The sequence below is a fragment of the Garra rufa genome, chromosome 19 (genome assembly GCF_049309525.1).
Source record: "Garra rufa chromosome 19, GarRuf1.0, whole genome shotgun sequence".
Classification (NCBI taxonomy): Eukaryota; Metazoa; Chordata; class Actinopteri; order Cypriniformes; family Cyprinidae; genus Garra; species Garra rufa.
This window is the reverse complement of record NC_133379.1, coordinates 19,438,115-19,466,094: the sequence shown is the minus strand read 5'-3', so window position 1 is coordinate 19,466,094 and position 27,980 is coordinate 19,438,115. Positions and strand designations below refer to the sequence as shown.

Sequence of the window (27,980 nt, the reverse complement as noted above, 5' to 3'; positions counted from 1 at the left end):
GTAACCCCTACGACGCGAAATCCTTTCGCCTGCTGTTTCTGCTGGTTCTCACGCCTGTCAATAATCTTTTCCGTCGTGTGATTGGCTGAGGGGCGGGTCATTCGATTGAATGAGTAGCGGAAGTAGATTCGGACGCTGGTGCTCATTTTGACAGGAGTGAACGCACAATTCAGGTAGAAGTTGTGTTATGTGTTGTTATTAACCTCTTGAATGTTGCTTAAAGAGAACCCGCATGTTCGCTATTATAGATGATAAGATAACTGTATAGTGAATTATCGCATATATATTTGCATGGCACAGATTTGCGGCATTTCATTGTCTGATTTCCTGCACTGTCAAGTGTGCTAGCAGTATTAGCCGGTCACTGAAGTCCCAGAAGTGAAAGAGAAACTCTCTGTGTCAGTGCTGATTCACCTTTCAGCCTTAAAGCCAAAGTTTTTACATATTTAAAACTATCTACTAAACTATTGGCTTGTATTAGCTCCCTATGTGTGTAGAGAAAGAGATAAGTTCAGATGTGGAGCTGTGATGTGCATAACCAGGTGATATTTAATCAGTGACTTGTGTTTTTGTGAATTTGCAGTTGAGAAGGATCAAGCTGCCTAAAAACTGCAATGGTGGACTCTCAGTATTACCTCCCAAATGACATCGGGATCTCTGCTCTGGACTGCCGGGAGGCTTTCAAGCTGTTGTCTCCCAAAGAGCAAATGTATGCACACTACCTCTCTCGGGCAGCCTGGTACGGTGGCCTGGTTGTTCTGATCCAGACGTCCCCTGAGTCTGCCAACATCTACGTACTGCTGCAAAAAATTTTCCGTGCACAGTCGCCTCAGCAGCTGGAGGCAGTGGCGACTGCAGCTGGACTGAGCGCAGAGGAGTATCAGGTGATGCAACCTGTTATAAACAGTAAAATTAACATCCGGTCTGTGTTCATTGTTGTAACAACGTTCTGTCTGTTTCCAGGCCTTCCTCGTATATGCTGCTGGGCTTTATGCAAACATGGGGAACTACAAGTCATTTGGGGACACCAAATTCGTCCCCAACCTACCAAAGGTCAAATACCGTACTTAATATGTCCCGTCAGAATTGAATGTAATATCCCCAAAGTTTCAGTGTTTGATAATTTTGCCTATTTTAATATGCAGGAGAAGTTCAAGGCTCTGGTGTGGGAGAGTCAGGCCTTTAAACAGAGTCCCAGTGACATGGAGGCGCTGTGGGGCTGCTGCTGTGAGCCCCTCTACTCCCTAGAAGACAAGCAGAAACAGCTCGGTCTGGGTGAGAAGGTAAAATAAATTTAAAATGTCATACAGTCAGACTTTTTGGACAGCTCAGTCTCAGATTGGTTTTATCTAATGATGCTTTTCTCCTAGGGGATCACTGCTTACTTCTCAGGGAACTGCTGCTTAGAAGACGCAGAGTTTGCTCAGAAATTTCTGGACTCCAAGGTATAGTACATATGTGAGAGATCCAGCTAGTTCATTAGAGTAATACGAAAACTGTGGAATTAATGACACAAATGGAATATTATATCTCTCTCTTTCTCTCTCTATGCTTTGTTTACTTCCACTGCCACAACAAAATCTGCACACGTTATTTATTATATCTCAATATTAACAATTTATCACAATACAAAAATGCAACATTAGGTATTTATGTATAGTTCACCCAAAATGAAAGTGAAAATGATTTAATTTGGCATCAAATATGGTAAACCCAGGAGGTCACACTTTTAAGCTTAATTATTATTAGTAAATATAAAATCAAACACATTATTTAATAAAATACAATAATTAAAACTTTTACATTTAAATTTTACAGATGTAAAATGTAGTGTAAATAATCATAAGAGTGTGTTGTTACACCCCTATAATTGTTAAAGTAAAGGTTACATAAAGTATTAACATAAAAGATGTTAAATAGTTACGATTTATGATTTTTTTAAAGCAATATATGTAAATATTTTTCTTAAAATCTTGCTTTTATCATTATCAAAAATCCTATGTATTTTATTTTATACTATTTTTAAACCCAGGGAGCACACATATTGGGAAAATGTTAAATATTGAATACCTTAAAAGCATAAAAGCATCTGCCAACTGCAAAAACATTAATAATTTGGAAAAAATGTCAGGAAAAATGTACAATAACGTTCATTTTGTTAACATTAGTGAATGCATTAGGTGTTCTAAACTTACAATAAACATTATATCACAAGCTTTTATTAATCTAGGTTAATTTTCTCATATACAAACCAGTCAAAACTTTTTGAACAATAAGATTTTTCATGTTTTTTTTAAAGAAGTCTCTTCTGCTTACCAAGCCTGCGTTTATTTGATCTAAAGTACAGCAAACACTGTAAAATTTCGAATAGATTTTACTATTTAAAATAACAATTTTTTATTTTAAAATGCAGTTTATTCCTGTGATTTCGAAGCTGATTGCATCATTACGATCCTTCAGAAATCATTCTAATTTTCTGATTTGCTGTTAAAAAAACATCTATTAATTGAGTAGAATTTAAGTTCAGAAAAACCGCATTTATCTGAAATAGAAATCTTTTGTAACATTATTAATGTCTTTATCATCACTTTTGATCAATTTAAAGCATCCTTGCTAAATAAAAGTATTAATTTCTATAACCCCCCCCCCCCCCCCCCCAAATTAGAACAAATAAATTATATTGACTCCAAGCTTTTGAATGGTAATGTGTATAATGTTACAAAAGCTTTTTATTTCATATAAATACTGATCTTTTTTTCTTTTTATTATCAACAAATCCTAAAAAATGTAGAAAGCAGTTGTTAAATTTCACAGTATTACAGCTTTTCCTGTATTTTGGATCAAATAAATGCAGGCTTGGTGAGCAGAAGAGAATTTTTTTTAAAAACATTGAAAATCTTACCGTTCAAAAACTTTTGACTGGTAGTATACTAATATGTGTTTAAAATTTCAGGACGTATAAATGAACATAACTTGAATGAGCAAGTGTTAATAAATAAACATAAATCTAGATGAATGAATACTGTAAAAGTATTGTAATGTTATTGTTCATGTTAGCTAATTTTAACCAGTTAAACTACATTGTAACTTACTCATCTCGTTTGCATTTACATTTGTGCATTTTGGTTGACACTTTTATTTAAAGTGACTTACATTGCTTTCAAGGTACATATTTTATCAGATTTTCCCTGGAAATCAAACCCATGATCTTGTTGTATCCTTACTGACAGCAGTTATTTCTACACAAATGAACTAGCATACTAATACTAGTTTACCAATAATAATCACTCACATTTAGGTTGCTATGTCTGTCCTTGTAGAACCTGAGTGCCTACAACACCCGTCTATTCAAGACTGAAATTGATGGAAAGCGGTGCTATGAGGTGCGTTTGGCATCTGCTGAGAAGGGTGAGTATACAACTATATATCACTTTTAATTTCATTTTATTACTCATCATTTTATTTTCCTTTGCTTGACTTTTTTTATCATTGCCTTTTTTATTTCCCTCCCATCTGCAGACAACTGTGCTGTTAAAGGAAAGAGTGAAGTTTGTTTTGGCAAATATGATTTTGAAGATGCTGTGTTCTCTGTCAAGAGAGGCGATTATGCCTTTCTTATGGAGAAAGTGTGTCAGAACTTGGAAAAAGCCATGGTATGACAACATAAAAAAAATAAAACACTGATTTATTTGCACTTTTGGACGTGAAATGACTGACGAGACCTTTTAAAGCATGAGTAAAGTTTTGTTTTAGACTTATGCAGCCAATGAAAACCAGAAGAAGATGCTGGAAGAGTATATCCGCAGTTTCAAATGTGGTTCAGTGGGTGCCCACAAAGAAGGGTCCCGTTACTGGATCAAAGACAAAGGACCTATTGTGGAGAGGTGACTGACCTGTATTTATTCGTTGACATACACTACCAGTCAAAAGTTTTGGAACAGTAACAGTTTTTTAAAGAAGCCTCTTCTGTTTACCAAGCCTGCATTTATTTCATCCAAAGTACAGTCAAAAACAGTGAAATATGAAATAACTGTTTTTATTTAAATATATTTTAAAATGTAATTTATTCCTGTGATCAAAGCTACATTTTCAGTCTTCAGTGTCACATGATCCCTCAGAAATCACTCTAGCATGCTGATTTGCTCTTATTGAAATAGAAATGTAGAAATTAATACGTTCATTTAGCAAGAATGCATTAAATTGATCAAATCAGAATATCTGAATGATTTCTGAAGGATCATGTGACTGGAGTAATGATGCTAAAAATTCCGTTTTGAAATCACAGGAATAAATTACATTTTAAAATATATTCAAATAGAAAACAGTTATTTTAAATAGTAAAAATATTTCAACCTTTTGCTGTTTTTGGTATACTTTGGATCAAGAGATAAGAGACTACTTAAAAAAAAAAACACATTAAAATCTTACTGTTCAAAAACTTTTGACTGCTAGTGCAAGCCTGAACTTTGCTTATTTATTCTATGCTGATTCTATTTAAAACCTTGTTTTACAGTTACATTGGTTTTATTGAGAGCTACAGAGATCCATTTGGCTCAAGGGGTGAATTTGAAGGTAAGCTCAAATATTTCTGGGTACTATAAACATTCCTGTAACTCTTGTAGATAACCAATGTTTCTCTCTCTTCCACACTTACCATCTCGTCCATCAGGTTTTGTTGCTGTGGTGAACAAGGCCATGAGCGCTCGCTTTGCTCAGTTGGTGAGCTCGGCCGAAGTCTTACTACCGGAGCTGCCTTGGCCTACAGCCTTTGAGAAGGACCTTTTCCTCAAGCCAGACTTCACCTCTCTGGATGTACTCACCTTTGCCGGCAGTGGCATTCCTGCAGGAATCAACATTCCAAACTGTAAGCCCTCTAAGGTTTGATTGATAATTGTGCTATGAGAATTTATTTAACCATTTATCTGTTTGTAGATGACGACATCAGACAGACAGAAGGTTTCAAGAATGTGTCCCTCGGGAATGTGTTGGCGGTCGCATATGCCACACAGAAAGATAAGCTCACTTTCCTTGAGGAGAACGACAAGGTAAGACTGATGACAGCAGTTTGACATTTCTAATGAATCAAACAAGACTCAATTTCTCTTTCTCTGTGGCTTATTTTTATAGGACCTGTACATCAAATGGAAGGGTCCTTCTTTTGAGGTGCAGGTGGGACTCCATGAGCTGCTGGGTCATGGCAGCGGGAAGCTCTTTGTTCAGGTAGTGAAGCACAATCAGATCTACATATTGCCGGATATACTATACCAGTCAAACGTTTTCGAACGGTAAGATTTTGAATGTTTTTTAAAGAATTCTGTTGTCCTCACCAAGCCAAAATACAGAAAAATCTGTAATATTGTGAAATATTTTTACTATTTAAAATAAATGCTTTCTATTTGAATATATTATAAAATGTAATTTATTCCTGTGATAAAAGCTAGAAACATTTTGTTGTTATTATTATCAATATTTAAAACAGTTGAGTAAATTTTTTTTCAGGATTCTTTTTCAGTAAAAAAGATCTAAAGATCACCATTTATGTGAAATAAAAAGCTTTTCTAACATTATACACTATACCATTCAAAAGCTTGGAGTCAAGGATGCTTTAAATTGATCAAAAGTGTTGATAAAGGCATTTATAATGTTACAAAAGTTTTCTATTTCAAATAAATGCTGTTCTTCTGAACTTTCTATTCATCAAAGAAACCTGTAAAAATTCTACTCAGCTGTATTCAGCATTATAATAAATGTTTTTGAGCAGCAAATCAGAATATTAGATATTAATATTAGATTTTTGAAGGTTTATGTGATCATGTGAGTAATGATGCTAAAAATTCAGTGTTGAAATCGCAAGAATAAATAGCATTTTAAAATGTATTTAAATAGAAAACAGCTATTTTAAATGGTAAAAATATTTAAATTTTTGCTGTACTTTGAATGAAATTAATGCAGGCTTGTTGAGCAGAAGAGACTTCTTTAAAATACATTAAAACTCTTACTGTTCAAAAACATTTGAGTGATAGTTTGTCATTTGAGGGCTTTATGTGCTAAAACGGAAAGTTTGGGAGATTTTTTGTTTTTGTTTTTGTTTTTGTTTTTTAAGAAATTAATTAATATTTTTATTCACCAAAAATGCATTATATTGATCAAAACTCACAGTAAATACATTTATAGTGTTTTTAAGTTTTTATAAATGGTGGTCTTTTTAGTAGTGCGTCTGCTGTTTACACAAAAATGAAAAATGGGCCATTAATTTCTTACCCTCATGTTGTTCCAAACCTGTAAGACCTTCGTTCATCTTCAGAACACAAATTAAGAAATTTTTGAAAAAATCTGAGAGCCTTCTGATCCTGCATAGACAGCAAAGTAGTAAATACATCGTTAAAATAGTCTATGTGACTTCAGTAGTTCAACCATAATTTTATGAATCTACAGGAAATACTTTTTGTGCGCTGAGAAAACAAACAGTTGTCTATGCAGGGTCAAAAAGCTTTTGAATTACAACCAAAATATCTTATTTTGTGTTCCAAAGATGAACAAAGTTCTTACGGGTTTGGAATGACATGAGGGTGAGTAATTAATGACAGAATTTTATTTTTGCGTGAACTATCCCTTTAAGTCTCAATAGAGCCTAGCTATTTTCAACCAGAACATGTCATAAATACAAATGTATCACAGTTTCTTTTTATGTTGTGTTGAAACAGGACGATAAGGGAAAGTTCAACTTTGATCAAGCTGCTGTTCGTAATCCAGAAACGGGAGAACTGGTGAGCTCTTTTTTTCCCCTTCATCCCATTCATTAGTGGATTCAACTGAGCTTTATGCTTTTTCAAAGTATGCATCATGAAATGGACATTTTGGATTTCAGATCTCAAGCTGGTACAAGGGTAGCGAGACATGGGACAGCAAGTTCTCCACCATTGCCTCGTCCTATGAGGAGTGTCGGGCTGAGTGTGTAGGTCTCTACCTGTGTCTCAACAAACAGGTGCTAAGGTGAGAGCCACTTTACATTTAGTCACTTCTGCATGAATTTACTCAGTTGCTGATCGATTTGTATGTATTTTCATTTCGTATCAGTATTTTTGGGCATGAAGGAGAGGACGCAGAGGAGGTAGTGTACGTGAACTGGCTGAACATGGTGCGTGCTGGCCTGCTGGGGCTGGAGTTTTACACGCCAGAGAGTAAGAGCTGGAGACAGGTAAGATGAGGAAATGCACAGAAATCATTATTCTTTCCTTAATCATCTTACCATATTAACGCTGTCCTGGGTCCGTCGCTGTTGTAGGCACACATGCAGGCCAGGTTTGTGATTTTGAGGGTTCTTCTGGAGGCTGGAGAGGGACTGGTTGGTCTGAAAGAGTGTACGGGTGCAGATGGACGGCCAGACGCTGTCATAACACTGGACCGCAGCAAGATACACACAGTGGGCAAGACTGCCATCCAGAGGTTCCTCTGTAAACTGCAGGTACAGCCTGTTTGCTGGGTTCAAATGGAAATCTACTGCACCACATACACTAGTCTACATTTATTAAAATATGTGACCCTGGACCACAAAACCAGTCATAAGGGTCAGTTTTTTTATTTGAGATTTCCACATCACCTGAACACTGAATAAATATGCTTTCCACTGATGTATGGTTTGTTAGGATAAGAGAATATTTGGCTGACATGCAACTATTTGAAAATCTGCAATCTGAGGGTGCAAAAAAAAATCATAATATTGAGAAAATCTCCTTTAAAGTTGTCCAATTGAAGTTCTTAGCAATGTATATTACTAATCAAAAATTAAGTTTGATATATTTACAATAGGACATTTACAAAATATCTTTGTACAACATGATTTTTACTAATGATTTTTGCCATAAAAGGAAAATCAATCATTTTGACCCATACAATGTATTTTTGGCTATTGCTACAAATATACCTGTGCTACTGAAGACTGGTTTTGTGTTCCAGAGTCACATATTATTATAAAAATTGTACAATAATGTGACTTTATATCAGTGTTACTGTAGTATAATTATTATAGTTTTTATTAACGTGACTTAGTTTTTTTATATTTTATAATTTTATTTTTAGTAATATGTATTTAAAAAATTATAGTATTTTTTGTAATTGTATGTAAATATGTTTACATAGTTTATTAGTGTTTTTTTTTTCTGTTTTAGTGATTTCATTGCTTTAAGTGAAACTAAACAAAAATGAGAAATGTTGCCTAGGCAAATAGCTGAAAAAATTTACTTATTTGTTTTATTTCATGTTATTTCAAGAAATGAACGTTTTTACAGTGTCACTATATCAAAATGCTACTTTATCTCTAATAATTATGAATTGTGAGATTATTTATATATATATACACATTTTTTTTATTATATGACCATTTTGACACATTTAAAAATTCATCTCATAGGTACACTACCAGTCAAATGTTTTTGAACAGTAAAATTCTCTTCTGCTCACTAAGCCTGCATTTATTTGATCCAAAGTACAGCAAAAACAGTTAAATTTTGAATTATGTTTACTATTTAAAATAACTGCTTTCTATTTGAATATATTTTAAATTGTAATCTATTCCTATGATTGCAAAGCTACATTTTTAGCATCATTACTCCAGTCACATGATTCTTCAGAAATCATTATAATATTCAGATTTGCTGCTCCAAAAACATTTATTATTATTATATTATTATTATTGTGTTGAAAACAGCTGAGTAGGTTTTTTTTCAGGTTTCTTTGATTAATGCAAAGTTTCGAAGAAGAGCATTTATCTGAAATAAAAATCTTTTGTAACATTATAAATGTCTTTATCATCACTTTTGATCAATTTGAAGCATCCTTGCTAAATAAAAGTATTAATTTCTGTAATTTCTTTCCAAAAAAAAAAGTACTGACTCAAGCTTTTGAATGGTATAGCGTATAATTTTTACAAAAGCTTTTTATTTCAGATAAATGCTGATCTTTGGATCTTTCTATTCATCCAAAAATCCTGAAAAAAAAATGTTTGTTTTTTTAAACATAATAATAATAATAATAAATGTTTTTTGAAAAGCAAATCAGCGTATTAGATTGATACCTAAAGGATCATGTGACACTGAAGACTGAATTAATGATGTTGAAAATTCAGCTTTGAAATCACAGGAATAAATTACATTTTAAAATATATTACAAATAGTTATTTTAAATAGTACAAATATTTTAAACTTTTACTGTTTTTTTCTGTACTTTAAATCAAATAAATGCAGGCTTGGTGAGCAGAAGAGACTTCTTACTGTTCAAAAACTTTTGACTGGTAGTGTATTTTTTAACTCTAAGGGAACACAAATGAGTTTTAATACCTTTGCAAATAACCTGGGTCATGTTCAGTAATTCCAAAATGAGTCAGTATTTTGATTTGATCATTTTCTTTTTCTAAAGGTGCACAAGTCCACAGCTGATGTGGAGGGAGGAAGGGCTCTGTATGAAGGCTACTCTGCCGTGACTGCTGACGGCACCTACAATTTCCTGCGCCTCAGAGAGACGATTCTGCTCCGTAAGGAAGCTCGCAAGATGTTTGTCCAGGCTAACACATACGTCAAAGGTTCGTGTTCAACTTTCTTCCTAAGCCATGTATCAAAAAACATAGCAACAGACCAACATATGTGCAATATGTGACCCTGGACCCAGTATATCAGGGGTATATTTAGCAAAAGGCAAAAATGCATTGTATGGGTCAAAAATATTTTTTGGGATAGGATATTAAGTAAAGATCATGTTCCATGAAGATATTTTGCAAATTTCCTACTGTAAATAAATTAAAAAGTAATTTCTGATTAGTAACATCCATTGCTTTGGACAACTTTAAGGGTGATTTTCTCAATATTTAGATTTGTTTTGCACCCTCAGATTCTAGATTTTCAAATAGTTGTATCTCAGCCAAATATTGTCCTATCCTAACAAACCATACATCATTCAATCTCAATTTTATGACTGGTTTTGTGGTCCACTTGCATAAAAGGAATAATGTGCTGCTTTTTGTGTTGTAGATGACGCTGTGGAGCTGGTTGAGTATGAAGGCAGTGCTGCAGGGCTTATCCAGTCCTTCATCGAACGCTTCCAAGACGATGCCGAGGAGGTAGAGACCCAGCTACTGGAAATGACATGCATGGACTCGTCCTGCTGGTGCTGAGAGCACACAGTACTGTGGGAGACATCCTCTCAGACAAGTATTAGACCACACTGAGCCACAGCAACTTGAACAAAAGGCTGCACAAGGAAGGGACTGGTAATGATTATAAAACCATTCACACATAGGAGGAAGGAAGAACTGCTCATACAAACGTAACACCAAGTATTTTAGCTTTCCCACCAATCTTCTTTCAATTTAGTCTATTCAGTTCTAAACAAAGGCAACTCTGATTAGATTTTTAATGAGAAATTTCTGTTCCTACTTCAAATCAGACCGCATCCCACACTTCCCACACAGGCATGTGGAAGCTCTGACAAGAGCGAACTTGCTGTGTGAGGGTGGGACTTATGTAATCACAACACGTAACACACTTTCTCAACTTACTTTAAAATGGAAGCGCACTCACGGATCATATCTAGCGCAGAGTTCATCTTCTGATTCAGCGTTCTGAAGAATATAAATTCTTCTCTAGTTTTAAAGGGTATTTTTGGCTTTTCCAAACATGTTGTGAGTGTTCAGTGTGGATGGCGAAAACCATCGGCCTCTACCAAATAAAACCAATTACTTCTGAAGGTATTTTTTATTGTCTTTTACTTTCAAAATACCAAAACATTTGTGCAACGCATTTCATATAAATATTATCAAGATGAACAAGACAAAATCTAATATCTCAATACTGACCATCTCATGAGCGAGATATTTCCATAATTGTTAAATCACTCATACATTTTTACAATAGAAAAGGCTAAAATGAAAAAGAAATGAGAACTGAGAGTTGAACTAATGAATCCAGTCATTAATAACCAACCTATAAGTAGATTAAACAACATAACACAAGCAAATGCTTAATAATTTAGCCCAATGAAATATCACACAACACCAACTAAACACAATCAATAATTACCAGCAATGGACACTAAACAGGCTGATTTAGCATCTACAAACTTAAAAATAAAGGTTCTAAAAGGGGGTTTTGCAGCAATGCCATAATCATAAAAGAATTTTCAGTTCCCCAAAGAACTTTCCAGTAAACGGTTTCTAAAAAAAGTAACTTAAGAATCTTTTTTACTATGAACATGCCACGTTCACACAGCAGCAGAATACGGTTTTCAGTCCTGTATTTGAGTCCTAAATACGGTTACGTTCACACACCGTAGTTATTTTTTGGATGTAAAAACCGCATTCTTGGGAAAGTGCACTGTGTGAACGAAACAGGACTGGACAACTAGTTTTCTGTCACATCATACAATGCAAGAAAGAACGGCTCTGCTGCACAGATGCGCGTCTACCTTGTATTGGGTGTTTTAATGTGTGGATTTTGTAATTTACAGTAACGAAGAACTGAGCAGTGTCATCTGAAAGTTTTAGATTCTGTTAGTTTTTCTCTACTGTTCTTGCATTCTTTGCACACCTACAAATACTCCGCTCCTCACCCAAATTTAAAAACTGCAGTCATTTGAAGTGATAGTTCACCCAAAAATAAAAATTTAGTCTTTAATTACTCACCTTCATGTCATTCTAAACCTGTAAGACCTTAATTTGGGTTTTATGGGTTTGGAACAAAATGATGGGTGAGTAATTGATGACAGAATTTTCATTTTTGGGTGAACTATCTTTGATGGAAGAACTCGTGGCTCGATTAGACTCTTGTCATTATCAGAAAGTCATAAGACTGTTAAGTTTCATGAACGTCCCCATCTTTGATATTCCTTTGGTCACTAGACTAAGTGTTCATAAGACCTTTGATCCATTTCGATCACTGATGACATTTAGACACTCACATGTGAACTTTGTCATCAGTGATCGAATGTGGTTGTCAATCCCCAAAACTGTGTAATGGAAGGGTTCCATGCATAAAGTCTCATATTATGAAGCCGTCTCTGTTAGATCCAGCGCACTCCCTCTGTTCAGCTTCTGGGATTTTTCATCCTGACTGGACGCTTGGTAAATAAGAGGAACCCCACTTACACCCATGCTCTGCAGGTCTTGAATCTGGGCGTTAGGAGGGAGAGGCGTTAACATGCCGTCTTTCCTCCAGTACAGGCTGTAATCCTCCGGCTGGTCCACTCCAAACTTCGCAGCACAAAGATGAGCCATAGCCTCACCATTGAGCGCAGTCTTCCACATGAGAGTTTTCACCAAGCTGCTGTCGCCATCTTGAAACAGCACCTTTATAAATCTCTGTAACATGGAAACAACACATTAAGCTCTCATTTTTGTTTTTTTGGACTTGCTGATTCACATGGAGTAGATGTGCTTTGTTCAACCTGTGTATCTGACCTGATGCAGTTTGTTGTCTTTTTGACCTGTGGTTTCGTTGCTCCGACGCCGGCTCCATTCTTTTAGAGACTCTCTGGCCTGGTTTGTCAGGCCGTTTGGTGGGACATCCTCCGGCTGACTCTGAATCAGACTCAGACTGGCGTAGACACTTGTCAGGTAGTAACCCCCTTCAAGAATGAATAATTTTCCAACTATTAATGGCTTGACTAAACGAAAACTTGAGTTTGAAGTGTTTGTAGAGCTGTTTTTATCCGTACCTTCTCCTGTAAGCCAAGAGCTTTCCAAAAGCTCCATCATGTATTCCACCTCCAGAGAGATCTCTGGCATATTGCACAGCACCATCACATAGGAGAGAGCAGGCAGGAAGTCATCTGCACCAAATTCCTGCCCTGTTTTTAAGAATAAGAGTAATAAATATAGATAAACGTTAGATGACGACTAGAAAATATACTAAATGTTATAACTAAATGTAAAAATATGGGAGCATGTTCAATTCAATTTCTAAAATCGACCAATATGTTAAATTAGCCAATTATCAAAATAGTACCAGTATATTGTGCATCCCTACTGGTTACATCTACACATACGGTTGAGGTCAAAAGTTTACATACACCTTGTAGAATCTGCAAAATGTTAATTTACCAAATTAAGAGGGATCATGCAAAATGCATGTTATTTTTTATTTAGTACTGACCTGAATAAGAGATTTTACATAAAATACATTTACATATAGTCCACAAGAGAAAATAATAGTTAAATTTATATTAAAAAAAATAGCCCGTTAAAAAGTTTACATACACTTGAGTTGTTCATGAGTTCCTTGTTTGTTCTGAACAGTTAAACTGCCTGCTGTTCTTCAGAAAAATCCTTCAGGTCCCACATATTATTTGTTTTTTCAGCATTTTTGTGTATTTGAACCCTTGCAACTATTATAGAACGTTCAAAATCTTCAGGACAAACAACAGTCAGTACTAAATAAAAAATAGCATGCGTTTTGTATGATCCCTCTTATTTTTGTTAAATAATTAACATTTTGCAGATTCTCCACGGTGTATGTAAACTTTTTATTTCAACTGTACACACTACCATTTAGAAGTTGAGGGTCAATAAGATTTTGTTTTTAAGACATCCAGCAAGGATGCATTAAATTGATCAAAAGTGACATTAAAGACATTTATTATTACCAAATTAACCAATGTTATTCCAAAACCCCGTACCTGATTTGTTTTTCATGGCTTTGTAAATGAGTTTGCAGATCTGCAAGAGCAGCAGCACTTTGTCAATGGGTGAGTACGCCCGTTGCATTAGAGTCAGCTTGTGCTTAATTTTCTCAATGCCCTGGGCGTCAGGAACGCCCACCTGAACCCCAAATAGCTTCTGCGGTGAGGCGCCTTTGGCTCTTTGCAAGCTGTCTATCATTCTCTGGAAGGAACCATCTTGATTGTGCAGGGTCCGAAGGGCCGCGTCAATCTGAGGCTTCAGAGGCTTTAGCACACAGCGGAACATGGCCTTCTCCAGTGCTTGGTCTGCATATAGGACAATATTGTGGTATTTCAACATTTACAAACAATAAAATAAACAAAATCACACAGATTTAAATACCTTTCTCGTTCTCAGTCAGAAGAGTTTCTATCGGAGGTTCAAGCTCTCCACACTCTAGAAGAAAAGCTTTGGCTTGATTGATGAAGAGACGCAAATTCTGTAGCAGCTGCACAGCAGAGGTCAAGCAATGAGGCTTCAGCGCCTCTCTCTGCTGCCTCAGGAAGTCCTGAACCAGAGCGCCAAATGCCATGCGACGATCTCGTGACAAGTCCTCCACCATTCGCGCCACTCGCTTCTCTGGAGCAAAGAAGGATATGAACGCAGCGCTCATTTTGCGCAGGGCCGACATGGACTTTCTGGGAGGCGGCATGACGGGGTTGCTAGTGCCTCGTACAAGGGGAGGACGCTCTGGACTCTCCTCCACCTCGTCGAGGCTGCTGAGGGAACTGCTACTGTCCAGCTCACTGAGAGACGGAGCATGTCGTTGTTCCAACACAAGCCCTTCCTCTTCTTCCTCTTCGTCTTCCTGTCCCTTCTGTTCCAGGAATTTTGGCTGGGCCTAAAAACACAGAGACGGTCATTAAAAACTTAAAAATTAGTGTTGCCAAGTCTGAGGTTTTCCAATGGAATTGGGCTACTTGAACGCTGTTGCCGCAGGTTGTTTTTATTGTGAAAACCTGGCAACCCTGACTAAAATGTCCCATCAGATCAGCTCTAAAAAGGTTCAGTACCTTCTGAAGAGCTTTAGGCATCTGATAATCATCTTCTTCAGCAGTGGGAGAAAGCGTAGAGGTGACCATGGCTTTCTTCTGAGACGCTACACAAGGTCGCATGTAGTCCGTAGCTTCTTCCACAGCCGTCTTGATGGCTTCCTCACTGGCCAGAACTTCAACAGGTGGACTGATCTGCTTTGCAGCTTTCAATCTGGCTTTGCATTTGGCTTTAGCCAATAATGGCGGTGGAGGTGGTGGGATGACAGGCGGCGACAAGGGGCTGGAATTTTCAGTGGAGACGCGAACCTTAATGCTGGTTTTGAAATGATGACGCCTTCGCATGGCATTGCGTCCAGGATAGTCTTGTAGGAAGAGAGGGTTGACAAAACACAAACCCTTGCCTCCACCATAATCTAGCTCACAGGGACTCCGTGTTTGGATGGGACAAAGCTCCTGGAAAGGGGTGGGGTTTGGGTTGATCGGCGTTAAGCAGTCTTGTGGGTTTGGAGATGGGGGCAAGAGTTTTTCAGTGGCAGGAGGTTCGTTGCGAGGACCCCGAACATTTAAGTGGGAACTCCAGAATTCTGAGGAAACAGAAGGGCATTGAGATCATGATAAACATATTTTATGATACGTTATGAATTCTAAAATAACAATATATCGGCGGCGTTCCTCCCAGGAGGCAGTGCCACCTCAAAATATTGCATGAGAAAAAAAATTGTGGTACAAAAATAAAACAACGCCAACACAAAGTCTGTGTGGAGTGTGGAAGCTGCATACTGCTTGGCAGATGGAGGCGCCGGTGTGGTCGCTTGCTCTTAAAATACTTTTAAAATAGGCATTATTGGTCAAACAGATAAGAGTAATACATCTTTTGAACAAGATGTTGGTTTGTGTGCAGTCACAATAACAACAAAACATTGCGCTTTTGTAAAATAATGAAAGCAAACAGGAAGCGCTTTCAGTCTCCTCGGTCTCTGACCTTGAACAGGTCAAAAAATGTATACTTGCCTTACAGACATGAAAAATATCTATAGAGGTCTATAGAGTGTGAAATGTCTACTTTCAAATGAACCAAGTCAAATGGAAAACAAAAATTCTCAGATTATGTAATCCGTATGAAACATGCATACAGGCGCATCCACTACTGCGAAGAAGTCAGTGTCGCCTACTTCATCTCTTAAGCCCAAAACAAAGAAAATACTAGTTTATCAATTATTTTTTTAAATGTTAATGCAGCCTCCTAACTGTTTTTCTCTGACACACTCATAATTATTATATCTATCGTTGTGCTGTGGCAAGCTTTTGAGCGCTTATTTGTCTTTTCAACATTGATAACATATCAGAAATGTTTTTGCACGAAAATCGGCATATAAGAATAATTCCTGAAAGATTATGTGACACTGAGGACTTTCACATAAAACAAAACTATGATGCCCCAAACGTTAGAATTTTTATACAATACAAAGACACAAAAAGCAATGAACAGTCATGCCTTAAAAAAGAGCTTCTTGCAAACCTGCAAATCATTGCAACAGACTATGAATTTTGTACCTACCCACACCCATATGAGAGATTGACTCCAACTGTTTGTGTGAAGAAGCCTTGGCAATTGCTTCTGGCAGCTCCAGAGTGAAAGGAAGAACATCCCTACAGATATGAGATGCAAATCATAAAATAGAAATGTCAAATTTGGGCTGTTGTTGTTGTAGATACAGAAATACTAATCCAAATACTAATCCATACCGACTAACACAGTAGAAGGCAATGAGTCTGCACAGGTCTGGGAAACTGATAGCTGAGCTTTCCAAAGAGAAGGCTGTTGATAAAAGGAAAATGGTTTAGTTGGGTAACTCAAGACTTACAGTTGAGGTCAAAAGTTTACATTCCTCTTTCAGAATCTGCAAAAATGTTAATTATTTGACCAAGGGATCATACAAAATGCATGTTATTGTTTATTTAGTACTGACCTGAATTAGATATTTCACATAAAAGATGTTTAAATATAGTCCACAAGACAAAATAATAGTTGAATTCATAAAAAAATTACCTTGTTCAAACGTTTGCATCCCCTTGATTCTTAATTCTGTGTTTAACTTGAATGATCCACAGCTGTGTTTTTTTCAGTCCCTTGATTGACCTGAACAGTTAAACTAAATAAATAGTTCAGGTCCCACAAATTATTTGTTTTTTTTTCAGCATTTGTGTGTATTTGAACCCTTTCCAACAATGACTGTATGATTTTGAGATCCATCTTTTCACACTGAGGACAGCTGAGGGACTCATATGCAACTATTACAGAAGGTTCAAACACTAACTGATGCTCCAGAAGGAAATACAATGCATTTAGACCCGGGTGTGAAAACTTTTGAACAAAATGATGTGTACATTTTTCTTATTTTGCCTAAATATCATATTTTTTCATTTAGTACTGCCCTTCAGAGGCTACAGAAGATTAAAGTCCGATTTACCCTGATCTTAAAATTCAAAAGGTTTTCCCCCCGGCTCTTAATGCATCAGTGATCATTTGAACCTTCTGTAATAGTTGCATATGAGTCCCTTAGTTGTCCTCAGTGTGAAAAGACGGATCTCAAAATCATCCAGTCATTGTTGGAAAGGGTTCAAATACACAAAAATGCTGAAAAATTACAGAATATGTGGGACCTGAAGGATTTTTCTGAAGAGGAGCAGACTGTTTAGGACAAACAAGGGACTCACGAACAACTATCACTAAACAAAAAAACCCAGCTGTGGATCATTCAGATAAGAACACAGTATTTAGAATCAAGAGGATGTAAACTTTTGAACAGGGTTATTTTAATAAAGTCAGCTATTATTTTCTCTTGTGGACTATATGTAAACATCTTTTATGTTGTGAAATATCTTATTAAAGTATGTATTAAATAAACAATAACAATAACATTTTGTATCTCTTTTATTTTGGTAAAATAATTAACATTTTGCAGATTCTGAAAGGGGATGTAAACTTTTGACCTCAACTATATACTAATCTACATGTATTTTTTACATAATAAAATTATGTATTGCTGGTTTACAGTTTTTACATACCAAGCTTAATATATTTCAACGAAACTGTACCTTTCAAACTCACCTGAGTCCTCTTCTCGGATGACAACCTGTTTGAAGAAGGACGGCATGCTGTCGTCTGCCAGCCGAACACACAGCATTTTTTTCTGCGAAGTACTGGACTTGCGCACCAAGAAGGTCTGCGAGGTAAAAGTTTGACGTTAAAGTTGGCTGTAAGTGTATAATTTCAAACCAGATTGTGGTATGGATGTGTGGCTCACCCCAGGGGGCTCACGCCGCAGGATGTGCAGAGCTGTAGCCGAGTTAATGGAGAGCTGGAGCCACACAGGGTGCGTCAACAAGAGCCGGTCCAGTACACTGATGCTCCTCAGGGATCCTCTTTGTGGACATGCCCGTCTGTCCCCCACGGGCCGAGCTTCAGGATAGTCGTACACTGGATCACCCTGCATCTTCAGAACGACAGTGAGATTTCAATTCCTTCGGGTGTTTCTATCCTTTGTAAATGTTTCCGCTGGCACTTGATGAAAAAAAGGAAGCTCTGACCAAACTTGTAAGATGTTTTTAAGTCAAATGACTGAGATCTTACAGTAAATCATTCATGTACACATCTCTGCTATTCTCTAAGTTTTAGAGTCACTGTTTTCCTAGAATTGCTATTTTCAACACAATCATGTGCCTACTTATTCCTTCCGACCGTTGCTCTTCAATGGCTAAGGGAAACTCCCTTGCTGACTGTCTTTCTACTGGCCTTGTGAGAACCATGTGTCACAGTCTGACTAATAGCACATCTCCAATGTTTTTGTTCTGCATTCACACAGACCATTCAAAAAAACACTTGCATTGTTCTTAAAGACGACACAACAGAAGCATCATTTATACTAAGCTTTACGGAACGTGAAGAGGAATTGAGATTACATTTTCCAGAAGTATGTCATAAAGGTGTTTTATCATGATGTGAATCTTTCCTATTCCAATTACAAATAATAATAGTAATGATAAAATATATGAAAGTGAAAGCTTTATTTCAGAGGTTCATCTTATGATTCATCTTATGTAATGAACACGCTAAAAGACTCTAAAACTGACTCTAAAGTAACTTTTACTAGTTGAGTGAGGTTGGGTAGCAGGTTGACTCTGTGTGGGCCAGAATGGAATACTTTTTGGCAAAAGCCAATTGCTGCTATGGTAACAGAGGCTTACATATTCCACTGAGCATTCCTACCCACGGACACACACGCCTCCACTGTTAAAATTTAGGAAAGGCCAGATACTTTTCCCAAAACTTAATGCTCCAAACTAAGCTCAACTAAGAAATATTTAGCAAAAGTTAAGATGCTGCTTGAAACATAAGGAACATACTTAAACTATATTAATAGAGTGCTATATTTAAATTTTCCTCTCAAGGGACCATTTGGTTCCTTGAAAAAATCCCCCTGAATTCGTGAGTAGCTATGAATCATAATGAAAGAATTCAAATGTAATGTCTTTTATAATAATTAGGGGTTCAAGCACCACTGAAACCCTTCTGTAGAGACTTGAAACTTGGAGGGATGGTAGTACTCCTACCACCAACAATGTCACCAAGGCTCGCCCCAATCGGCCTTACGGGGACACTACAGCGATCAAAAGTATGAAATCACTCATAACCCTGGCAAAATTCTGGGCTATTATGCATTTTTTGAAAAACCTACTTTTGTGAACTAGTCCTAGGTTTTTCACCTGATTGGAACCAATTCAGTGCAGAAAGATTCTCTGGACAGTGAATATCAATAATGATAAAAAAAAGTTTAACTTTTGAATCTCTGTTGCAAAACGTTTGAAAGGGGCAGGGCTGCCTTTACTAAAACGGCTATAACTTTTGAACAAGATGAGATATCTTCGACCAACTCACAGCGTATATGTAAAAGCTGAATCTGAGGTCACACAAGAAAAGTTGCACAGTTTGGCCACTAGGTGGTGCTATAAGAGGCGAAAAAACATAAAAACTATAACCATAAGCAATAACTATGCAACTGTTTGTCCTATCGATGTGAACATTGGTACACATGGTCTTGGTCCAAAGTGCCACAATTGGCTTTGAGGACATTTGTGTATCTCAAAAAACATGGCTGCCATTGGCCAATGAATTTTGAGCACCTATTAGACAAGGTTGATAGAGGCAGGAACAAAACTTGGTGAGCATGTTCGACTCAAGCCCTAAAGGTCTGTAAGAATTTTGAAAGAAATCGGCCACTAGTTGGCGCTAACAAGTTTTACGCTTCTGTAATCATGTGGTGTTTCACACATCCACACAATATTCATATAATTTGATCAACCTTTTCATACTGAGCAACTTTTCTTAATTATGTTAAAAACCTACTTTTGCGAACTAGTCCTAGGTTTTTCGCTCAACCTCATTAAAACCACTTCAGTGCAATTCTCTGGATCAATAATTGACAAAAATAATTTTGAATTTTGTGTATCTGTAGTGGGGTCATTGAGATAAGGGGTGTTGCCAAATATACCCAAAAGCCTATAAATTCTGAATGAAAACTCAAAAACAAAACTTGGTAGAAACGTGTCAGATGATTCTTAACAAGCATGCAAAGTTTCATGGAGATTGGATCATAGGTGGCACTATAACTGCCATGAGAGTTAATAAACATAGTATCTATAGGGTAAATTACCTGGAATTGCCAAAAGTGCTCTTTTTAATTACTGATTTAGCTGGTTACAGGCTTGCTAAATATTATGTAATGTCTTTTTACTCATGTGCGTAAATGCTTTAAAGTGCTTGCAGCTATATTTTATTATATTATTTTAATTAGACTGCTTATGGGTCAGTAATAAATAAGAATGATAAAAAGGAAAAATCTTTAAAAGTATATAATTAATGTAAGTTAAAATATACACGTGTACACAACTTGATTACTATTTTAAAAAAAATATATATATATTGCAAATATCATTCACTTTTTGAGTCGTCAATAACATGTTTTTTTTTTATTTTATTTTACTCTATTTGACCTGAACAAAATCAGCCTTTTTATAAAAACTCTAAATATGGGACATTTCAAATAAATATATTTTGTCACATGTAGACATGTGGCTGTATTCTGTAATGTGATATACACTATATTGCCAAAAGTATTCGCTCACCTACCTTGACTCGCATATGAACTTAAGTGACATCACATTCCTAATCCATAGGGTTCAATATGACGTCGGTCCACCCTTTGCAGCTATAACAGCTTCAACTCTTCTGGGAAGGCTGTCAACAAGGTTTAGGAGTGTGTTTATGGGAATTTTTGACCATTCTTCCAGAAGCGCATTTGTGAGGTCACACACTGATGTTGTACGAGAAGGCCTGGCTCTCAGTCTCCGCTCTAATTCATCCCAAAGGTGTTCTATCGGGTTGAGGTCAGGACTCTGTGCAGGCCAGTCAAGTTCATCCACACCAGACTCTGTCATCCATGTCTTTATGGACCTTGCTTTGTGCACTGGTGCACAGTCATGTTGGAAGAGGAAGGGGCCAGCTCCAAACTGTTCCCACAAAGTTGGGAGCATGGAATTGTTCAAAATGTCTTGGTATGCTAAAGCATTCAGAGTTCCATTCACTGGAACAAAGGGGCCAAGCCCAGCTCCTGAAAAACAACCCCACACCATAATCCCCCCTCCACCAAACTTTACACTTGGCACAATGCAGTCAGACAAGTACCGTTCTCCTGGCAGCCACCAAACCCAGACTCGTCCATCAGATTGCCAGATGGAGATGCGCGATTCGTCACTCCAGAGAACATGTCTCCACTGCTCTAGAGTCCAGTGGCGGCGTGCTTTACACCACTGCATCCGACGCTTTGCATTGTACTTGGTGATGTATGGCTTGGATGCAGCTGCTCGGCCATGGAGACCATTCCATGAAGCTTTCTGCGCAATCTTCTTGAGCTAAGCTGAAGGCCACATTAAGTTTGGAGGTCTGTAGCAATTGACTCTGCAGAAAGTTGACCTCTTCACCTCTTCACACTATGCGCCTCAGCATCCGCTGACCCCGCTTTGTCAGTTTACGTGACCTACCACTTTGTGGCAAAGTTGCTGTCATTCCCAAATGCTTCCACATTCTTATAATACAGCTGACAGTTGACTGTGGAATATTTAGGAGCGAGGAAATTTCACGACTGTTCTTTTTGCACAGGTGGCATCCTATCACAGTTCCATGCTGGGCTCCTGAGAGTGACCCATTCTTTCACAAATGTTTGTAAAAACAGTCTGCATGCCTAGGTGCTTTATTTTATACACCTGTGGCCATGGAAGTGATTGGAACACCTGATTCCAATTATTTGTATGGGTGAGCGAATACTTTTGGCAATATAGTGTATCACGAAAATGAATAAGCACAATATTGTTATCGTAGACAATTAAAAATATTCTTTATTACAAATTACTCCAATTTTTGAAAGCATTTTAAGAATACTTTTCCCATCAGCTGGTGAAAATGCAGAACACCGCATGCATGCTTATGTAAACAAGTCCAACACGGATGAGAAGAGCATGGCAGAACAAATGAAGGAGACACTCTGAATGAAAGTGAACATTCACTCTCTGACAGCAGATGGCGCTGATAGAACAGCAGAAATGTAGTCGTAACCCTAGTGAACAGGATTTGAATGATTTAGGCTACGTTTGCACTAGTGCATTTTTCATTTTAAATTGCATAACTTTTGCTACCGTTCACGCTACTCCAGACTCTCGAAAACGCTGCAGACCCTGGTTTACTTAAAGGAACTGTATGTAAGAACTTTATTTCAGTTAATCATAAAATGGCCCTGATATGTCACTAGACATTAAGAAATCATGTTCATTTCAAATACTTATATCACTGACAACAGTGGTCCGGCCAGATAAAACATGTATAACGTTACGAAACCTAAAAGCCTCATTATGAATCTGAAATACGTCGTGACAAAGTCCGAAATAAAACAAGGATTTGTATAGGAGATGCCTTTGAAAGATGGAGACGGAGAAGAATTTGAAGATAGACGCCAACGTTGCTAATTTTCTCCTGGACAGGTAAGATTCATCTATGTTTGGCTAACTTTGCTTCCGTACACAGTGGATTTTCCACGGTCGCCCGTGCTAAATGCGTTCACAAAAAGCTTTATATCGCACCGCTAGCAGGGTGTGAAAACAATCTATGTTCCGACTGAAATGTGGTGTTACAGTACATCTTTACGAAGTAGTTCGCTAATCGCCATTAGTACATTTTTGCGATACATAATTACTTCGCAAAACATCTCTCGTGAAGCATAAACATAATTAACAGAAGAAAAAAAAAATACTGTGTAGGACTCGTCACTTGCCTTTGGAAGCTCCTTGTAGCAGCTACGTTCCTGCTGAATCCTGCAGCTTAGCTGGCAACCTCGAGTCAGGGGGGAGGGGGAGGGGATACACCGTTCTACAGCATTTTGAAAGTGATTGCAGTACCAGTTTTGGCCACAATCCTACATACGGTTCCTTTAAATCCCAGGGTTATGTTTCATTGTAAATGGACCAAAACTTTGACTTTTGAAAACTTTGACTTTTAAAAGGTTGGCGTGGCTGCCCACATTCACTCTGTGTATCCTTGACGACCGTGTAAACGATAACATCACGTTTTTATTTTCAAACACTTTCATTTTAAAATGAAAAAGCTTAAGCGTAAACGGGGCCTTAAACAGCAATTTAGATTTCTGTATTTGCAGTGGTGTTTATCACAGCACCAAATAAATAAATAAGCTTTTTCTTTTCTTTTTTTTTTTTTACCTTTTAATCTGGACTTAAACATGCCCTGTTGATATTGTTTGCAAATGTTTTGATTCTTTATTGTTCGGTCACACTTTACATTAGACTCCACAAGTCAGCATTAGTTCATTCATTAGTTAACATAAACTGCCAATGAAAAATTCTTCTAAACATTCATTAATCAGTTTATTTCAACATGTAAAAACATATTGTTAAAATCAGTTATCTCTGTATTATTTAATGAACCCCAGCTAATATTTTTTTTACCAAAGAATAATAACTTCTGTAACATGTAGCTTTTGCTCATTGTTAATGTTAATGCATTAACTGAGGTTAATTAATGAGACCTTATTGTAAAGTGTTACCTATTGTTCTTTATAATTTTTTTTGCACTTTGATCTGAATTGAAACATTTGTTTATGTATTTTTTGTGTATTGCTTTAGTGTATTTATTGTTTGGTTCTTTTTGTTATAAGAAAAAAGTTATTACACCTGTTATACTGTATTATGACAACTTTTTTTGAAAAAAAAAATATTACTCATCTTTTATTTACATTTGAACAAAAAGTGGCATGTCCAAAATTATTCATACCCTTCTCGATAATCAATGGAAAAGCCTTTTTTTGGCTATTACAGCAATCAAATGCTTCCTATAATTGCTGACCAGCTTTTTGTATGCTTTTTGTATTTTTGCCCGTTCATCTTTAGCGATGAGCTCCAACTATTTCAGGTTGGAGGGTCTTCTTGCCATCACCCTGATCTTTAGCTCCCTCCACAGATTCTCAATTGGATTTAAATCAGGACTCTGACTGGGCCACTGCAAAACGTTAATGTTTTGTCTGCTAACCATTTCTTCACCACTTTTGCTGTGTGTTTTGGGTTGATGTTATGCTAAAATGCCCAAGGCCAAGTTGTTGCCTGATGTTGTTGTTGAGAATTGTGATGTATTGCTCCTTTTTCATGGTGCTGTTTACTGTGATTAGGTTCCCTGGTCCACCGGCTAAAAAAACATCCCCAAAACATTAGCCCTTTTCTTATAGCCCTTTCCTGACTTGTAAGCAGCCACAATGCGCAGCCGCAGGTCCTCAGTGAGCTCCTTTCTCTTAGCCATGACTGTCCACAAACCAACAGCAGAAAGCTTCTGTTTTTCACCTGTTGAGCTGATTAAAACAGCTGTTCCCAATGAATCAGGGTAATTAGGATGTTTTAAAACAGCTTGGACTATTTGGAATGGTATAGAACTTTGGATTTTCCCATAGAATGTGACAGTTTGCAAAGGGTATGAATAATTTTGGACATGCCACTTTTTGTTCAAATGTAAATAAAAGCTGAGAAATATTTTTTTCCACAATGATGCCTCTTGTACATCGTCTTATTATCTTTTGGGAGAAGCCTGTGTCATTTCCGGTCAAAAAAAAAACTTGCTGGTTGAATAAAAGTAACTTTACATCAGAATTTGCCAGGGGTATGAATAATTTCGGGCTTGACTGTACATAAAGGATGTATTATTTATCATATTTAATTATTGCAGGTTTGCATTGAATTTACCTGTTTTTATTCATTTTGAGGAATACTGTATCTGTTTTTTTTTTGTGAGTGAGATTATTTTTTTGCATGTTCACATTTATTCTAGAACTAAAGTAACATTCACAATCTCTCTCAACATGGGGACAGGAGAGCTTTTAAGTGATGTTTCATTAACAAATTTCAGGAGGAGCTCGCGCAGATAATTAACACGGCCAATTCATCATCAGCAATCACTCCCTATCCAATCACTCTCCCTATCCAATTACTACAGTCCCTTTAAATAACCAAGCAGTCCTACCTTCAGCTATCTCTGATTCCAGCATCCCTCCCACCCCCCCTTTTTATTTTTCTTCACCTCCAGCAAAGGGGGGGAGCGCTATTGGGTTCGGGCCAAAGGCCGAGCTCGGACCCCTCTCCCTGGGCAGGGGGAGTGCCCCGGGCTCGGGAATGACTACCGAGCTCCGAGCCCTCTCCCGGACAGCATGCCAAACACGCTTAACTTTTACGCTGTTTATTATATGCAAAGCGAACTAGTGAAACAATAAATGGGGGAAAAGTAACTGGCGTTACTTATTTGAAAAAGTAATTCAGATATTTTCTTGTCAATTAAAAAGTAATGCGTTACTTTACTAGTTACTTGGAAAAAGCTTTAACGATTATCGCAACATGAACATTTTATACGTGTCTAGTCACATGTCAACAAAATAGATTTTTGAATTGGTTATGCTGCATTGCTTTTGATTTCGTGCACAAAGATATTTTAAATATTAATATTTAAAATAAAACAGATTTTTAATTTCATCACCTTGAACATTCTCAATTGTAGTTGAGCATTCCACTGGGTTAAATAGATAAATAAGGGTGTAAACTGCAGTCCTGTCCATCTTAGCTCTGAAATATCTGCAGCCTCATTTACTGGAGTCTCGGCATGAGCAGAGCAAGTTCAGACTGGTGAGATGGAAGCCTTTAAGTATGCACTGGGAAAGAGCTGCTATTATCTCTGTTCTGTAATGCAGGCTGAGGTTTTTTTTAATTGTTGCCTTAGGAAGTTATTTTCAGGAGCTGTAACAGTATTACAGCACTAAATGGAATTACAGTGGATATATGTCTTTTTACTTAAAATTGGCACAGTATAGTGTTTTTATTTAAAAATGAGGCGCATATCCGAGATTTGAAAACTATACGGTATGGCTAGAATAATATAATTCACGAATAGTAGTTCACTAATAATTAAGCAATAATAATAAAATTAGTAGTCAATAAAATTAGGTAATAACAGTTGTCACGTGCATCTTGTAATTTGTTCAGTAACGTATCATTTGTTAAAAGTCATTGTGAAACACTTGGTATAATCCTCATTATTTAAAAGAAATATCCATACTCATGCCTTGTGACTGAGCGCAAACTTCCTCATTCTTTCTTAGAAGAAGGTTAATGTTGTACTGAGCCGTAAATGCCACATGGCACCAAAACATAGTCATAACGAAACACATGACTCTATGTAAACTACACAGAGAAGAAAAGTCGCTTACCTCTGTTGCTGTTATTCAAAAAGCACACCACTTTGTGACTTTCCCGGAGTGTCAGTCAGATCCTTAAATGCTCTGTATTACTTTTGGAAATGTGGAAAGTCCGGGAATATATAATTAGGGGGGAATGTTGCTTGTTATTTCCCCTTCCTCACGATTGAAAAGATGCCTACAGGCGTCTGTATGAAACGGTGATTCAAACTGTCCATGTTTCGTCTTCCCACACATGCGTTTTTTCAGGCGAGAGGTCTTCTCATACGTGACAAGTTGTTTCATACCTGGTTACGCGCATGCGTTGTTTTGACACTTAATATACATGAATATAACGAGGAGAAAAAAGAAATGTATACATTTTTATAATATATACACTACCAGTTAAAAGTTTTTAAACAGTAATATATGTAATGTTTTAAAGAAGTCTCTTCAGCTCACCAAGCCTGCATGTAAACAGTAAAATTGTTAAATATTTTTACTATGTAAAATAACTGTTTTCTATTTGAATATATATTTTAAATGTAATTCTAATTTGCAGCATCAATACTCCAGTCTTCAGTCTCACGTGATCCTTTAGAAATCATTCTAATATGCTGATTTGCTTCAAAATACATTTTATTACTATTAGGCTACTATTATTATGATCAATTTTTAAAACAGTTGAGTAAATTTTTTTCAGGATTCTTTCGAATAGAAAGATCAAAAGATCAGCATTTATCTGAAAACAAAAATTATACACTAAAAGCTTGGACTCATTTTTTTTATTTTTTTTTAGAAATTATAGAAATTAATACTTTTATTTAACAAGGATGCTTTAAATTGATTAAAAGTGATGATAAAGGCATGTATAATGTTACAAAAGATTTCTGTTTCAGATAAATGCTGTTCTTCTGAACTTTTAATAAAAAAACTGAAAAAAATTATACTTAGCTGTTTTCAACAGTTAATGTTTTTGAGCAGCAAATCAAAATATTAGAATGATTTCTGAAGGATCATGTGACTGGAGTAGTGATGCTAAAATTCAACTTTAAAATCACAGGAATAAATTACATTTTAAAACATATTTAAATAGAAAACAGTTATTTTAAATAGTAAAAATATTTCAACATTTTACAGTTTTTGCTGTACTTTGAATCAAATAAATTGGTGAGCAGAAGAGACTTATATATATATATGTATATATATATATATATATATATATATATATATATATATATATATATATGTGGCCCTGGACCACAAGACCTCTTAAAGTCTTAAGTAGCACAGGTATATTTGTAGCAATAGCCAAAATATTTGTCATTTTTGTATTTTGTAAATGTCCTACCGTAACTATATCAAAACGTAATTTTTGATTAGTAAATATGCATTGCTAAGAGCTTTAAATTTCTCAATATTTTGATTTTTTGCACCCTCTGAGTCCAG

The 27,980-nt window shown here is 36.5% G+C and overlaps 2 protein-coding genes across 2 annotated transcripts; one reads left to right on the top strand and one right to left on the bottom strand.

Moving 5' to 3' along the window:
- The first annotated feature begins 116 nt into the window (after window positions 1–116).
- dpp3 (dipeptidyl-peptidase 3) lies at window positions 117–10,737 on the top strand. Its single transcript, XM_073824520.1, has 18 exons — window positions 117–173; window positions 584–884; window positions 964–1,053; window positions 1,146–1,283; window positions 1,371–1,445; window positions 3,321–3,408; window positions 3,520–3,653; window positions 3,754–3,884; window positions 4,514–4,572; window positions 4,670–4,864; window positions 4,933–5,045; window positions 5,128–5,220; window positions 6,705–6,767; window positions 6,869–6,993; window positions 7,078–7,198; window positions 7,286–7,465; window positions 9,415–9,577; window positions 10,023–10,737. Exons 2-18 carry the CDS (start codon window positions 615–617, stop codon window positions 10,163–10,165), a joined length of 2,181 nt encoding a protein of 726 aa, XP_073680621.1. The 5' UTR covers window positions 117–173; window positions 584–614; the 3' UTR covers window positions 10,166–10,737.
- On the bottom strand, window positions 10,731–26,786 carry rin1a (Ras and Rab interactor 1a). The gene is made up of 11 exons (XM_073824519.1): window positions 26,565–26,786; window positions 18,009–18,197; window positions 17,813–17,927; window positions 16,447–16,519; window positions 16,259–16,350; window positions 14,719–15,284; window positions 14,048–14,546; window positions 13,663–13,971; window positions 12,703–12,834; window positions 12,446–12,612; window positions 10,731–12,346 (listed from the first exon to the last, which is right to left on the bottom strand). Exons 2-11 carry the CDS (start codon window positions 18,195–18,197, stop codon window positions 12,032–12,034), a joined length of 2,457 nt encoding a protein of 818 aa, XP_073680620.1. The 5' UTR covers window positions 26,565–26,786; the 3' UTR covers window positions 10,731–12,031.
- Between the last annotated feature and the right edge of the window lie 1,194 nt (window positions 26,787–27,980).